General features: G+C 48.0%; 2 protein-coding genes and 1 long non-coding RNA gene across 3 annotated transcripts in view; 1 reads left to right on the top strand and 2 right to left on the bottom strand.

Moving 5' to 3' along the window:
• Positions 1-13,462, bottom strand: part of LOC143926900 (uncharacterized) — a 78,195-nt gene extending 64,733 nt beyond the window's left edge. Inside the window, exon 1 of the long non-coding RNA XR_013262151.1 lies at positions 13,418-13,462. This is a non-coding gene — a long non-coding RNA (uncharacterized LOC143926900). The remainder of the gene's footprint in view (positions 1-13,417) is intronic.
• On the top strand, positions 8,492-11,994 carry LOC143927291 (uncharacterized). The gene has a single exon (XM_077451293.1). It carries the CDS (start codon positions 8,506-8,508, stop codon positions 9,160-9,162), a length of 657 nt encoding a protein of 218 aa, XP_077307419.1. The 5' UTR covers positions 8,492-8,505; the 3' UTR covers positions 9,163-11,994.
• Positions 10,792-11,264, bottom strand: LOC143927292 (histone H3). Its single transcript, XM_077451294.1, has one exon. The coding sequence runs from the start codon at positions 11,262-11,264 to the stop codon at positions 10,854-10,856; it is 411 nt and encodes a 136-aa protein (XP_077307420.1). The 3' UTR covers positions 10,792-10,853.
• Positions 13,463-15,505: the final 2,043 nt, after the last annotated feature.

The following is a 15,505-nucleotide window of genomic DNA, read 5'->3' as shown; positions in this document are numbered from 1 at the left end:
TGAGTCTGTGCTAATACCCAATGTGTCTGTGTCTCCCCAGTCTGTGCCCATACCCAATGTGTCTGCGTCTCCCCAGTCTGTGCCCATACCCAATGTGTCTGTGTCTCCCCAGTCTGTAGGTAAGGTTTCAGTTGCCAAGAATGTGTCCAATCCTTCTGTGTCTTATCCTTCTGTGTCTTCTAAAATTTCAGAGGCAGCAAGAGGTGCTGAGGCAGGTGCATCAAGTGCAGTGCCAGTCCCCCTCCCCCGACGCTGCAGGGTCTCTGTTATGGGTCATGGGGTGCAGAGGAGTGGGGTGGATGGTGAAGAGGCTGGCCTGGTGGTAGATAAGGGAAGGGAGAGTGGGGGGGAGGATAGGTGTGGGGAGGCTGTTGACTCTGATTTGTCCAAGGATGATATGGAGTGGTTGGAGGATAAAAGGAAGAGGGGCAAAAAGAAGGGGAAGAAAAGAGGTGCAGTTACCTTAAGTCCTGAGGTTTTGCATGTAGAAAATAAGTTTGAGGTCCTGTCTTATGATGATGATGATGAGTGGGACTCGTTCAGTTCAGCGTCCTCTATGGACGATGAGTGTCAGGGTGCAACGAAGCGTGCTGGTTCTCTCGGCAGAGGGAGTAGTCAGGCTAAGAAGCGTCTGCCTCAACTACCCTAATGGCAGTTCCCACTCCGTTTCTATAGAAGGCTCCATGCATGGTGACGGTGATGTTCCTTAGTCTGGCTCTCCCGTAGGGATTATGTTGTATGCTTTTTGGTTTGCACCATTTATTATGTTCTTGTTTTGTATAGTCATATTCAATTATTTTGTAAATATGTTTTATTTATTTATTATGGTTTTATTGTATATAAGTTGTTGTTTGTAAGATTTTCAATAAACAAAATTAACCCCCTCATAATGGGCAGAGGTGGTGTACAGACCCGGGAACTAGGCACAGGGATTTTGGGAACCCCTCATAATGGGATCAGTGGGTTTACAGACCAGGGAACTTGGGACAGTTCTGGTGGGAACCCATAATAATGGGCAGAGCGGGTGTACAGACCTGGGACCTCAGCACATGATTGGTGGGAACGCCTCATAATGGGATGAGTGGGTTGACAGACCCGGGAGCTCAGTACGTGCTTGGGAAGAACCTCTCATAATGGGCCCAGCAGGTTTACAGACCTGGGAATCTCAGCATAGGGCTTATGGGAACCCCCTCATAAAGGGCAGAGGTGGTGTACAGACCTGGGACCTCAGCACAGGGATTGTTGGAATGCCTCATATTGAGCCCAGCAGGTGTACCGACCTGAGACCTGAACACATAGTTTGTCGGAACGCCTGATGATGGGATGAGTGGGTTTATAGACCCGGGAACTCAGCAGGTGTTTGGGGGGGAACCCCTCATAATGAACCCTGCAGGTTTACAGACCTGGGAATCTCTGCATAGGGCTTATGGGAACCCCCTCATAAAGGGCAGAGGTGGTGTACAGACCTGGGTACTCAGCACAGGGATTGTTGGAATGCCTCATATTGAGCCCACCAGCAGGTGTACCGACCTGAGACCTCAGCACATAGTTTGTGGGAACGCCTGATGATGGGATGAGTGGGTTTATAGACCCGGGAACTTAGCAGGTGTTTGGGGGGAACCCCTCATAATGGGCCCAGCAGGTGTACAGACCTGGGAATCTCAGCATAGAGCTCATGGGAACCCCCTCATAAAGGGCAGAGGTTGTTTACAGACCTGGGAACTCAGCACAGGCATTGTTGGAATGCCTCCTATTGAGCCCCACAGGTTTACAGACCTGGAAATCTCAGCACAGGGCTGGTGGAAACCCCCTCATAATGGGCAGAGGTGGTGTACAGACCCGGGAACTAGGCACAGGGATTTTGGGAACCCCTCATAATGGGATCAGTGGGTTTACAGACCAGGGAACTTGGGACAGTTCTGGTGGGAACCCATAATAATGGGCAGAGCGGGTGTACAGACCTGGGACCTCAGCACATGATTGGTGGGAACGCCTCATAATGGGATGAGTGGGTTGACAGACCCGGGAGCTCAGTACGTGCTTGGGAAGAACCTCTCATAATGGGCCCAGCAGGTTTACAGACCTGGGAATCTCAGCATAGGGCTTATGGGAACCCCCTCATAAAGGGCAGAGGTGGTGTACAGACCTGGGACCTCAGCACAGGGATTGTTGGAATGCCTCATATTGAGCCCAGCAGGTGTACCGACCTGAGACCTGAACACATAGTTTGTCGGAATGCCTGATGATGGGATGAGTGGGTTTATAGACCCGGGAACTCAGCAGGTGTTTGGGGGGGAACCCCTCATAATGAACCCTGCAGGTTTACAGACCTGGGAATCTCTGCATAGGGCTTATGGGAACCCCCTCATAAAGGGCAGAGGTGGTGTACAGACCTGGGTACTCAGCACAGGGATTGTTGGAATGCCTCATATTGAGCCCACCAGCAGGTGTACCGACCTGAGACCTCAGCACATAGTTTGTGGGAACGCCTGATGATGGGATGAGTGGGTTTATAGACCCGGGAACTTAGCAGGTGTTTGGGGGGAACCCCTCATAATGGGCCCAGCAGGTGTACAGACCTGGGAATCTCAGCATAGAGCTCATGGGAACCCCCTCATAAAGGGCAGAGGTTGTTTACAGACCTGGGAACTCAGCAGAGGCATTGTTGGAATGCCTCCTATTGAGCCCCACAGGTTTACAGACCTGGAAATCTCAGCACAGGGCTGGTGGGAACCCCCTCATAATGGGCAGAGGTGGTGTACAGACCCGGGAACTAGGCACAGGGATTTTGGGAACCCCTCATAATGTGATCAGTGGGTTTACAGACTAGGGAACTTGGGACAGTTCTGGTGGGAACCCATCATAATGGGCAAAGCGGGTGTACAGACCTGGGACCTCAGCACATGATTGGTGGGAACGCCTCATAATGGGATGAGTGGGTTGACAGACCCGGGAGCTCAGTTCGTGCTTGGGAAGAACCTCTCATAATGGGCCCAGCAGGTTTACAGACCTGGGAATCTCAGCATAGGGCTTATGGGAACCCCCTCATAATGGGCAGAGGTGGTGTACAGACCTGGGAACTAGGCACAGGGATTTTGGGAACCCCTCATAATGGGATCATTGGGTTTACAGATCAGGGAAGTTGGGTCATATTGAGCCCAGCAGGTTTACAGACCTGGGAATCTCAGCACAGGGCTGGTGGGAACCCCCTCATTATGGGCAGAGGTGGTGTACAGACCTGGGAACTAGGCACAGGGATTTTGGGAACCTCTCATAATGGGATCATTGGGTTTACAGATCAGGGAAGTTGGGTCAGTTCTGGTGGGAACCCATCATAATGGGCAGGGTGGGTGTACAGACCTGGGGCCTAAGCACATGATTGGTGGGAACGCCTCATAATGGAATGAGTGGGTTGACAGTCCCGGGAGATCAGTACGTGCTTGGGAAGAACCTCTCATAATGGGCCCAGCAGGTTTACAGACCTGGGAATCTCTTCATAGGGCTTATGGGAACCCCCTCATAAAGGGCAGAGGTGGTGTACAGACCTGGGTACTCAGCACAGGGATTGTTGGAATGCCTCATATTGAGCCCAGCAGGTGTACCGACCTAAGAACTCAGCACATAGTTTGTGGGAACGCCTGATGATGGGATGAGTGGGTTTATAGACCCGGGAACTCAGCAGGTGTTTGGGGGGGAACCCCTCATAATGGGCCCAGCAGGTGTACAGACCTGGGAATCTCAGCATAGGGCTCATGGGAACCCCCTCATAAAGGGCAGAGGTTGTTTACAGACCTGGGAACTCAGCACAGGCATTGTTGGAATGCCTCCTATTGAGCCCCACAGGTTTACAGACCTGGAAATCTCAGCACAGGGCTGGTGGGAACCCCCTCATAATGGGCAGAGGTGGTGTACAGACCCGGGAACTAGGCACAGGGATTTTGGGAACCCCCTCATAATGGGATCAGTGGGTTTACAGACCAGGGAACTTGGGACAGTTCTGGTGGGAACCCATCATAATGGGCAGAGAGGGTGTACAGACCTGGGACCTCAGCACATGATTGGTGGGAACGCCTCATAATGGGATGAGTGGGTTGACAGACTCGGGAGCTCAGTATATGCTTGGGAAGAACCTCTCATAATGGGCCCAGCAGGTTTACAGACCTGGGAATCTCAGCATAGGGCTTATGGGAACCCCCTCATAAAGGGCAGAGGTGGTATACAGACCTGGGACCTCAGCACAGGGATTGTTGGAATGCCTCATATTGAGACCAGCAGGTTTACAGACCTGGGAATCTCAGCACAGGGCTGGTGGGAACCCCCTCATTATGGGCAGAGGTGGTGTACAGACCCGGTAACTAGGCACAGGGATTTTGGGAACCCCTCATAATGGGATCAGTGGGTTTACAGATCAGGGAAGTTGGGTCAGTTCTGGTGGGAACCCATCATAATGGGCAGGGTGAGTGTACAGACCTGGGGCCTAAGCACATGATTGGTGGGAACGCCTCATAATGGGATGAGTGGGTTGACACTCCTGGGAGATCAATACGTGCTTGGGAAGAACCTCTCATAATGGGCCCAGCAGGTTTACAGACCTGGGAATCTCTGCATAGGGCTTATAGGAACCCCCTCATAAAGGGCAGAGGTGGTGTACAGACCTGGGTACTCAGCACAGGGATTGTTGGAATGCCTCATATTGAGCCATGCAGGTGTACCGACCTGAGACCTCAGCACATAGTTTGTGGGAATTCCTGATAATTGGAAGAGTGGGTTTATAGACCCGGGATCTCAGCAGGTGTTTGGGGGGGAACCTCTCATAATGGGCCCAGCAGGTGTACAGACCTGGGAATCTCAGCACAGGGCTCATGGGAACCCCTTCATAAAGGGCAGAGGTTGTTTACAGTCCTGGGAACTCAGCCCAGGCATTGTTGGAATGCCTCCTATTGAGCCCCACAGGTTTACAGACCTGGAAATCTCAGCACAGGGCTGGTGGGAACCCCTCATAATGGGCAGAGGTGGTTTACAGACCCGGGAACTAGGCACAGGGATTTTGGGAACCCCTCATAATGGGATCATTCGGTTTACAGATCAGGGAAGTTGGGTCAATTCTGGTGGGAACCCATCATAATGGGCAGGGTGGGTGTACAGACCTGGGGCCTAAGCACATGATTGGTGGGAACGCCTCATAATGGGATGAGTGGGTTGACAGTCCCGGGAGATCAGTACATGCTTGGGAAGAACCTCTCAAAATGGGCCCAGCAGGTTTACAGTCAGTGCAAAATAAAATACAAAATCTGAATTACACACCCCTGCTCCACCGCACCTACTAGCTTGGGGGGGTGTGTATTTTTTCCATTATCTGTGCCCATATCTGATGATCATAGCCGTCTGCCTGTTTATCTCCTTGCCTTCCCTGGTGGAATGATCTTCCTCCGCTCCCCACTCAGTAGTAGTCAGGGCCCAGAGAGTGAGTCCTGAGAGGCTGTGAGGCGGACAGTGGCGACGTTGGGCAGAGAGAGGCAGCTGAGCTCAGTATTTTGCATGTTTTAGTAATAATCAAAATCCATTGGTGGTCATTCCTGACTAATCAGATTATCTGCTTGAAATGAAAGTGTTGATGATATTTCTCGGTTAAATGTCTCATCTGACGATCTCCTCGGATCTCAGGGTCGGATTTGGCGATATAATAATAGGGGTGATTATTTGTCTGTAACACTCTATATAACTCCGGCGGGAAAATTTGAAATTCAATTTGAAATCTGAACCAATCACAGTTATGGGTGTTTCATTCATCAACCAGTCATATCTTTTGAGGTTTCCAGGAAAAGATTTCTTTTCATACTTGTTCGGTAGACTTTTCATTGATTTCTATAGCAAAAATCTTATACAGGGCGGATTTTCAATCTTAAAAATAGAATCAAAGACAAAATGAATTTGATATAAATAACGATTCTTGAAGTGTCGGAAATGAAAGGGTCCGGAGCAATGTTCTCCGGGAAGTATGGAAAGCTTCCTATCGGATTTGGCAGTTGGAGGGCGGATTGTCTGGAACGTTCCATGGAATTCAGTTTGAAAGTTGAGCCAATCACAGTCAGGGGTGTTTCTCTCCGATATTATTTTTTGTATTGCTCTGAGGAAGGAGAGGAGATCTGTGTTCCTTTCCAGTCGGGGGACAATTGGAATCTATTGAATGATCGTTGGAAGAAATTAATCAGAAATAAAAGATGGAGGAGAATGAAGAGGAGTCCCTGTAATGAGATCTCATTGTTCTATAAACTGAAAGCTTTATCCAATACAATCTATTCTGGTAACATGTGTTGGTATGGAGAGGTGTGTGGTCATTATCACATTGTTCTCCCATGGAGATCAAACTTTCCATTATCTGTATTTACAAAAAGATATTTTATTTAACAGAAATGTACTTCTTGTTCTTTGCATGGGGAGGTGGGTGGCTCTGAGAAGAGCCCTTGTGTTGTATAGAAGAAATGAATTGATAGCCTCTGAGCCACCCACATACTACACATCAGAGCTCACATCTCATTCCAACCATTTACCCAATTATTCTGGATTATTCGATGGGCTTTGCTAGCCAGGCACATCTATCTCCACCCAAACAAACAAACAAAGAAACAAACAAAAAAAGTCGAGTATCTAGATGGCCGCTTGTGTTTCCAATTCACTAGATCCCCAGACATTGTTCTGGTTCAGCTACCAAAGTCTACATTGTAAAAAAAAACTTGGGAATTGGGAAGGAAAACATTACAATGAATCACATTGTATCTCTTTGCAGATCTCAGTACAGATGCCATGTATCCTGTCACCGCCAGGTGTCAGTGTTGCACCTTCATTTGGAATAGAGTGGGATCATTTTTTTTATTTTATTTTTTATTTTATTTTTTTTATACCTTTTATTGAATATTATCAGTGATCAGAGTAAATCTCCAGAGGGTCACTTCCAGGTAACTCCCTGATATAAATCAACTTGCAGGAGTTACATGACATCAACATGGTTCATGTGTGGTATTTGTATACCGCAAGTATGGAAAATAGAGCAACTCCTCCAGTCCACAAACTGGAGGGTGGCCCAGTTAGATGGGGAGGTCCTCCTTATGGAGATATCGGTGGTCTTTCCAGCCCCAATGTCTCCCCTCCCCCATATGTGATAGTATTGGTCAGGTGACATGTCATCTTCATGGAGATATTGGTGGAGTCGTGATAATTAGGATACAGCGGAGAAGTGCTATTCGGGATATAGAGGTGCGATGCTTTGTACATACAGTGGAGCGGTGCGCTATATATTGAGTATAAATCCGAATAAAGTTGAGGGGAGGAGGCGGACATCATGTGTGACGTTTCTGGGGAACTATTTATCCATCTTTTTTGTACTTCACAATAATCTAGTCGTTATTTAGAATTAATATCTGTGTCTCTGGTGATTTATTGTATTATGAGATACATGTACTTTCCATGTGATTGGGATCATTGGATCAGTGAAAGTTTTTAGCGCTGTATATTTTCAGGATTAGCCGGGATTCACCCACACTAGTAGATCGGTGCTTTGGGGATACAGAGGAGAGGAGATATTGAGTAATAGAGGAGCGGTACTATTAGGGATACAGGGGACCTGTACTATATTTTACATGGGGGGGGGGGGGGGTCAGCAACGATTGTAATATGATGGATACAATTTAATTGAATTTATTCATTTATAATTTAAATATAACAAATGATATATTTAGATACAAGTATTTAAAGCAAACAATATACCTGAGTACTCTATATAGATTTGCAGCAATATGTGGGATAAACTTACTCTAATTATTGAGATAACTAGATGTATGTATCATGATGACCGGATAATGATACATAGCACATAAAACATGAGATTGTGCAATCAGCTGAGACATTTGTATGTTATAACAATATCTGCCATCACATCCCACAAGGATCTCATGTCACCGGCTGATGTTTTTGTTCCAGGCTCCTTCTACTCAGCTATAGATGAGCAGAGTTCTGTATTAGAGGGAAATGTTTCCTGATGGTCACTCTTCACTCATCTAATGTGAAGATCATTCTAGTGCGAGATGTGAGAAGATTGTTTTCTGTGTAGAATTTGTGTAGAAAAGAAGATAGAAGGAAGAATGGGAGCCACACTCAGGAGGATGGTTGTGTTTGCAGCCTCTGTGTTCAGACTCCTCGGCAGCTCCTGACAGCTGTAAGTGACCCCCGATAAGTGACAGTCCAGTGAGCAGATCGGGTCCCCGATGACGATGGGACATCGTTCTATTTCAGTATAAAATCGTTTTTTTCTCTGCCCGGGAAACACAACAAGAGGGAGAAGATACTCTAACTAGTCCATGATACTGAGTGGGCGTGTCTGATGTGTAACCAATAGCGGAGAAGGAGGGTAGTTGATACCGACCAATAGCAGTGCAGGAAGTCTATCTATATAATCCCAGAAGAGCGCAGTAGGGAAGTTTATCTGTCCAATAGACTTTGTGAAGAATCATGACGGAGACTGAGAGCGCCCCAGCCGCCGCTCCTCCAGCGGAGCCCGCCGCCGCCAAGAAGAAGCCGGCTAAGAAGGCGGCAGCCGGAGGAGCCAAGAAAGGCAACAAGAAGCCGTCCGGTCCCAGCGTGTCCGAGCTCCTCGTCAAAGCCGTGGCCGCTTCCAAAGAGCGCAGCGGGGTCTCCCTGGCCGCCCTCAAGAAGGTCCTGGCCGCCGGAGGATACGATGTGGAAAAGAACAACAGCCGCCTCAAGGTCGCCATCAGGGGGCTGGTGACTAAGGGGAGCCTCGTCCAGGTCAAAGGACACGGCGCCTCCGGATCCTTCAAGATCAACAAGAAGCAGCAGGACGACAAGGCGGCAAGCGCTAAGAAAAGCGCCAAGAAGCCATCGGCTGCGGCCAAGTCCCCCAAGAAACCGGCCGCCAAGAAGCCAGCCAAGTCCCCCAAGAAGAAGGCGACCACCAAAGCCCCCAGCGCAGCCAAGAGCCCCAAGAAGGCCGCCAAGAAACCCGCAAAAAAGCCCGCAGCTGCCAAAGCCAAGAAGGTGGCAAAGAGCCCCAAGAAGCCCAAAGCTGCAGCCAAGCCGAAAAAAGCCGCTAAGAGTCCGGCTAAGAAGGCGGCTAAACCCAAGAAGGCCGCTCCGAAGAAGAAATAATCCCCACCGGAGACCTCCTTTCATCTACACCCCCCAAAGGCTCTTCTCAGAGCCACCCACCTCCTCCTCACAGAGCTCTACATACCCCGACCAGGGGCACCATTATACCTCCTACCTACCGTCTACATCTTCCTCACATTACACTGGCTACTTACAGGTCATCAGCCACCTACCGACTCCTCACAGAGACATACATACACGGATCAGGGGCGCCATTATACCTCCTACATACATAGCGATGTGACAACCTTACACGATCCCCTCTATAGAATAATCTTTTCCTACAGCGGGAGATCCGATGATGGATCATCAGACCCCTCAAATGAGATCCGTCCCTGATACAAAGGATATCTTCAGCCCTCTCTCCCCCTATCTATATATAAACACACATCTGTGGTGCGGATCGATGACAATTCTCGCACTGTCTGTGGGATCTCCTCAGGCAGGTAGAGTTATAATAATCAGCGATAAGATCATTGTGTTATGTGGACAATGTACTCTTTACTAAATAAATATCCAGTTACCGATTTACCAGCCCTCTTCCCCCACAATATAGATCGGTTTAGCAGCCCCGAGATCACATTTGGAGGGAAATGGTTAAACCTCAGTCTCCATGTTAGAAGTCTCATTGGCTGACAGATGAAGCACAGGCTGCTATGATTGTCGGAGTTGGAAATTTTGTAAATGCCCGCCATCGTTTCACATTATGCAACAATTACCCCCCCTCCATGGGCAATAGTGAATAATGGAACACAATGTAACAAAGGGGGTTCAGGGGAGTTCCCCGGATTCTCCACACAATACTGGATGAATTCTTCCTTCTAGTCTCTCCATGTGAGCGGCCCCGGCAGAGAGCTCTGATCTCCTCCATCACACAGTGCTAGTAGAGGAGATGAAGTGACCCCCCCCCCCCCCCCATGTTCTAATCTGCTGATGAATGGGAAGAGTCCTAATAAAAGAAAAGATGTGTGGATGTGTCTCCTCTGTATCGGGGAATGATTGTACGAGGTCGGAGAACATCAGAGGAGATTGTACGGGAACAGAAGTATGAATTGTTACTTTGTGATGGATTGATGTTGGGAATAATTGTAGCAATAAATGACAACCCCCACCAGTCATAGATAATTCTCTTATTCCCATGAGCCCATTGTACACATATGGATCCCCCAACTAAACGTATTAATCTGTTCAGGTAGAAATGATCACCGATATAAGGCGGTGGTGTGTTGAACTAAAAGGAGAAAAGCGACTTAGCAGTTTCTTTCTCCTCCTAGTCATCCTTCGTATCTCCAGACGGGTCTCGGGAGAGTTTAGAAGTGACGGATATGGAAAGAGGGGGGGGGGTGTCCCGGGGGGCCTTGGCTGGACTGACATGATTATTGTACAAGTGAGAGTTGGAGAAAAGTCAGCAAATTACTATACAAAGATCGGACTATAGTTCTATCCAAGCATGGAGAAGCAGTTCAGAGGAAAAGATGAGTTTTTCCTACTAGTGTACCACATCAGCGTGCAGTGGGTGTAGATGTTTATTGAGGGAGGTGAGAAGATGTGGATTCTCCTAGTATACGTTTTGCAGTCATATAGTCGGTGTGAGGATGCAGTATATGGAGCTCTTTCTATAGGAGGATGTGGTGGCTCTGAAAAGAGCCTTTGTGTTGGGATGATGGAGGGAGTAGTAGCTAGGAGTGTCTCTATGCCCTCTCCCCGCGGATGCGGCGTGCCAGCTGGATGTCTTTGGGCATGATGGTGACCCTCTTGGCGTGGATGGCGCAGAGGTTGGTGTCCTCGAAGAGTCCGACGAGGTAAGCCTCAGAGGCCTCCTGCAGAGCCATGACGGCGGAGCTCTGGAAGCGCAGGTCGGTCTTGAAGTCCTGGGCGATCTCTCGGACGAGGCGCTGGAAGGGCAGCTTGCGGATGAGCAGCTCGGTGGATTTCTGGTAGCGGCGGATTTCTCGGAGAGCCACGGTGCCGGGCCTGTAGCGGTGAGGCTTCTTCACTCCGCCGGTGGCCGGGGCGCTCTTGCGGGCGGCTTTGGTGGCCAGCTGCTTGCGGGGAGCTTTCCCTCCGGTGGACTTACGTGCGGTCTGCTTGGTTCTCGCCATCACTGCTCAATGCTTCGCCGATACAGGGAATATGAGTTCATAACGCTCTACAGCGCTATTTATACACATTCCAGCCCTCTGATTGGACAATGAGAGCACGCCCCTCCTCCTCCTCCTCATTGGTTCACTTGAAAAGCGCCTTTATTTCAAATTGCCCGCCTAGATCTGCACGTTCTATTATTGGAATAGATCGCTATTTTGTTTTCCCAAATCCAGAGTGAAGTGTCCGCACATCGCACAATGCTCGGAGATCGCCGAACTCCTTCAGTGTGGATTGTTATACAGGATAGAAAGTGTGAGCGGGGTGTCGGATTTGGCGGTATAAAAGGGCTGATTGTTTGTCTGTAACGTTCTTCACTATTCAGGCGGGAAAATTTGAAACCAGGAATTTGAAATCTGAGCCAATCAGAGCAGTGGGCGTTTAATAATCCTAACAATATGGATCTTTAGATGAGGATCAGATTGGGAGGGGAATTAATGAACCTTCCTTCTATTCCCATCCCGGTTCTTCATGGATTGGAGAGATCATCTCCACTTTCTGGCTTTATACATTCCTCTATTCCTCGCCTTGTACTGCACTCACACCCCGTGTTCTACCAGAAATGACCACAAGGTGGCAGAGCTGAGTAAACACTTATGCCGCACTCACACATTGTTACAATAAAAGATCCTCCACAATCTCCCGCCTTACATTGTTACTTTATCTGAAAAGACAAATTGAGACAATCGTGGTGTTCTTAATCCACAGCACAATGGAGGAAAGAAGAAAGAAAACGAAACATTGTATCTACTCAATCAGCCCAGTCAAATCTTTGTCTATTTGTATCTATTTCAATCATCAACATCAGATCAATGTACAAAGATAAATCCTGCCTGATAGGTAAATGACACAAAATATATACAAAGTGTCAGCTACATAGAAATCTGATCACAATATCACCTCGGACAGCACACAGTCCTTTATAGAAGGTAGAGGTGGAAAATTGTTCCTAGGGACAAATAAGAGGATCCTTTTGCAGGCTTTGCAGGAACAGGGAGGCCATGCAGCGTAATTTAACTAAGGCATTTGGTCTGGAGTCATCTGGGTCACTAATATTGAATTGTGTCATTATGCACATGGTTTATTTTTGCCCTTGGACAGTGGCGGCTGGTGAAGTTTTAGGATATGGGGAGGGGGGGAGGGCTCAAGACCCCGCCCTTCCTTTTGGACCGCTCTTATTTGGTGAAAATGGGTGTGGTTTCAGCAAAATAGTGGGCGTGGCTCTAAGGTGGTGTGGTTAGTGTCTTGAATGAGGGACGGAGGGAGAGAGGGATGGAGGGACAGATCCTACACAGCAATAGAAAGATATTTCAAACACCGGGTGTTAGCTCTTCAATCATCCTGGCACCATGGTTGTTATGGTGTCAGAATGATAGAAGCACATTATTTATATTATAACATTGTAATATAAAATGAAATCATTTAACTCACCATAATGCAGAATCAGTGGGAGCCCTGAGCGTGTCACTAGCCACGTCGCCTGTCACCAAATGCCATCGGGCATCCCCAAAGGAGTCCCTCCTTACATGCAGTCTTTGTCCCACCAAATGCAACCTCTGTCACCATCAATTGCAGCAGTATGTGTGATCACCAAATTGCAGCAGCATGTGTTGCCATCAAATTGCAGCAGCATGTGCCACCACCAATTGCAGCAGCATGCGTCCCACAAAGTTGCAGCAGCATGCATCCCACCAAGTTGCAGCAGCATGTGCCCCACCAAGTTGCAGCAGCATGTGCCCCACCAAGTCGCAGCAGCATGTGCCCCACCAAGTCGCAGCAGCATGTGTCCCACCAAGTTACAGAAGCATGTGTCCCACCAAGTTACAGAAGCATGTGTCCCACCAAGTTGAAGCAGCATGTGTCACCAAGTTGCAGCAGCATGGGTCCCACCAAGTTGCAGCAGCATGTGTCACACCGAGTTGCAGCAGCATGTGTCACCAAGTTGCAGCAGAATTTGTCCCCAAGTTGCAGCAGCATGTGTCACCAAATGGAAGCAAAATGTGTCAGTAAGTTAGAGTAGAATGTGTCACCAAGTTAGAGCAGCATGTGTCACCAAGTTGCAGCAGAATGTGTCACCAAGTTAGAGCAACATGTGTCACCAAGTTGTACTTACATTGCACTGTGTTGTCCTCTCCAGCGATGTCTCCTCATACTTCCTGGTTCCTCTCTCCTGGACGTGATTGGAGAGAGAAAACAGGAAGTGACATCATCTCAGATGTCAATCAAACCGCCCGGCCATAGTAATATATACTATGAACGGCCAAAAGCTACTCATCGCTTCAAAAACCGCCACAAGGCAGGTTAAACGCCCGCAAATGAAGCGCCACGTCTGCAATCCCGTGATTGCATAGACGTGTCTCTTCCCATAGGTGCAATGTGTCCGGCATCCGAACACAGTGCATTTAAGGATTTTTTTAAAGGGCCAGCTTTAAATATATATATAATATATATTTTTTTTTTTGATTGCCTGGAGGGGCCACCCCTGTGTCTTGGATAAAATCTCTCTGCATTCAGGGTCAGATAACCACTGTGACCCAAGTAGGGATGAGCCGAACACCCCCCGGTTCGGTTCGCCCCAGAACTTTCGAACGGACCCCAAATTCATTCGAACTTTAGAACCCCATTGAAGTCTATGGGACTCGAACGTTTGAAATTAAAAGTGCTAATTTTAACGGCTAATATGCAAGATACTGTCCTAAAAAGGGTTTGGGGACCTGGCTCCTGCCCCAGGGGACATGGGTCAATGCCTAAAATGTTTTTAAAAATGGCAGTTTTGGCGGGAGCACTGATTTTAATGACGATTAAAGTGAAAAAAAAAGTGAAATATTCCTTTAAATATGGTGCCTGGGGGGTGTCTGTAGTATGCCTGTGAAGTGCCACGTGTTTTCCATGTTTAGAACGGTCCCTGCACAAAATGACATTAAACGGAAATAACATAATTTAAAACTGCTTGCGTTTTTTTTTTTTTTTTTAATAATTTTTATTAGGAAAATAAAGAAAATACAAAGACATATGATCAGGCACAATCAGTAAAGACAAGATACATATCCAGGTCATACCCTGGGGTGACAGAGAACCACAAAGCATAGAACGTTCCAAGACAGTGAGATTACGAAAAACCTAAGCAATAATGACCAGACTGGATAAATCAGGTACTGTTTTGGACCCTAAATAGTACAGGCAGTAATAATAAAAACCAGTACCCCAGGGGCCAAGTGCCTAACTGTAACTTAGAAAGCAATGTGTTGACTGAAATAAAGGGGAAAGAGAGAACAGGGAGGGACATGGATGGGGGGGAGGGGGGGGGGGTTCAATGGTGAAGTCTAGAAGAGGGTTTCTGGCGTGCGAGAGAGCTGAGGAGAGGTTTGAGGAGAGTCTTAAGAGGGAGGGTGTCGGCCTCTGCATAAGAGACTCACATTGGCATCAGGAAAGAAGCGGATCCTTGTAGATAAAAGAGAGTTGATCCAACTCGCGTTGGTCCTGTATAGACATGTTTGTGGTCATGAATAGTTGCCACCTGGCAAGGAAGTCAGCTTTTTGTTTACCATGCGAGAAGTCTGTTGTGAGCCTCTCTGTGTGTAGGAGAGATAGAAGGTCTTTGCGGAGTTGGGAGGCTGGAGGGCCAGAGGGCAGGAGCCAGAATCGTAGTATGAGACGGCGGGCCAACAGTAAGCACAACAGGGTCCAGTCCACTGTAGCTCATGTGGGAAGAGATCCTGAAGAGGGTCTAGTGCTAGCTGAGGTGGACCAAGGTAGCAGGATGGGATCCCAATAACCAAAGATTAGGAGAAGAGGTTCTTTAGGTAGTTTCATCAAGGTTACATCAAAAATGAAGGCCAAGACCTGGTCCCAAAAGGTAGAGATAACGGGACAAGACCATAGACGATGAGCGAGGGGTGGCTTCGGGAGATGACAATGTGGGCAGGAGGCCCCATTTGATTTTGATTTGGAGGAAAGAAAAGGAATGTAGGCCCTGTGGGCAATCTTAAGCTGGGTTTCCCTCCAGGTTTCATTAGGCGTCAGGTTGAGGACTTTGTTTAGTCCGAGCAAAATTTTATGAACAAGATCTGAGTCCGGGAAGGCCGATGACCATTTTGCAATAGATGTAGAGGATGCAGGTGGCTGTGATCGTTGCAGAAGCAGCTTGTAGATATCCAAAATTTTAAAATATTTGTTGCGTATCAGCTGATCCAGAAAGCTT

Source organism: Lithobates pipiens, unplaced genomic scaffold, assembly GCF_037356315.1.
Source record: "Lithobates pipiens isolate NorthernLeopardFrog02 unplaced genomic scaffold, aLitPip1_a1.2 Scaffold_23, whole genome shotgun sequence".
Taxonomy (NCBI): Eukaryota; Metazoa; Chordata; class Amphibia; order Anura; family Ranidae; genus Lithobates; species Lithobates pipiens.
This window is presented reverse-complemented; position numbering and strand designations above follow the sequence as displayed.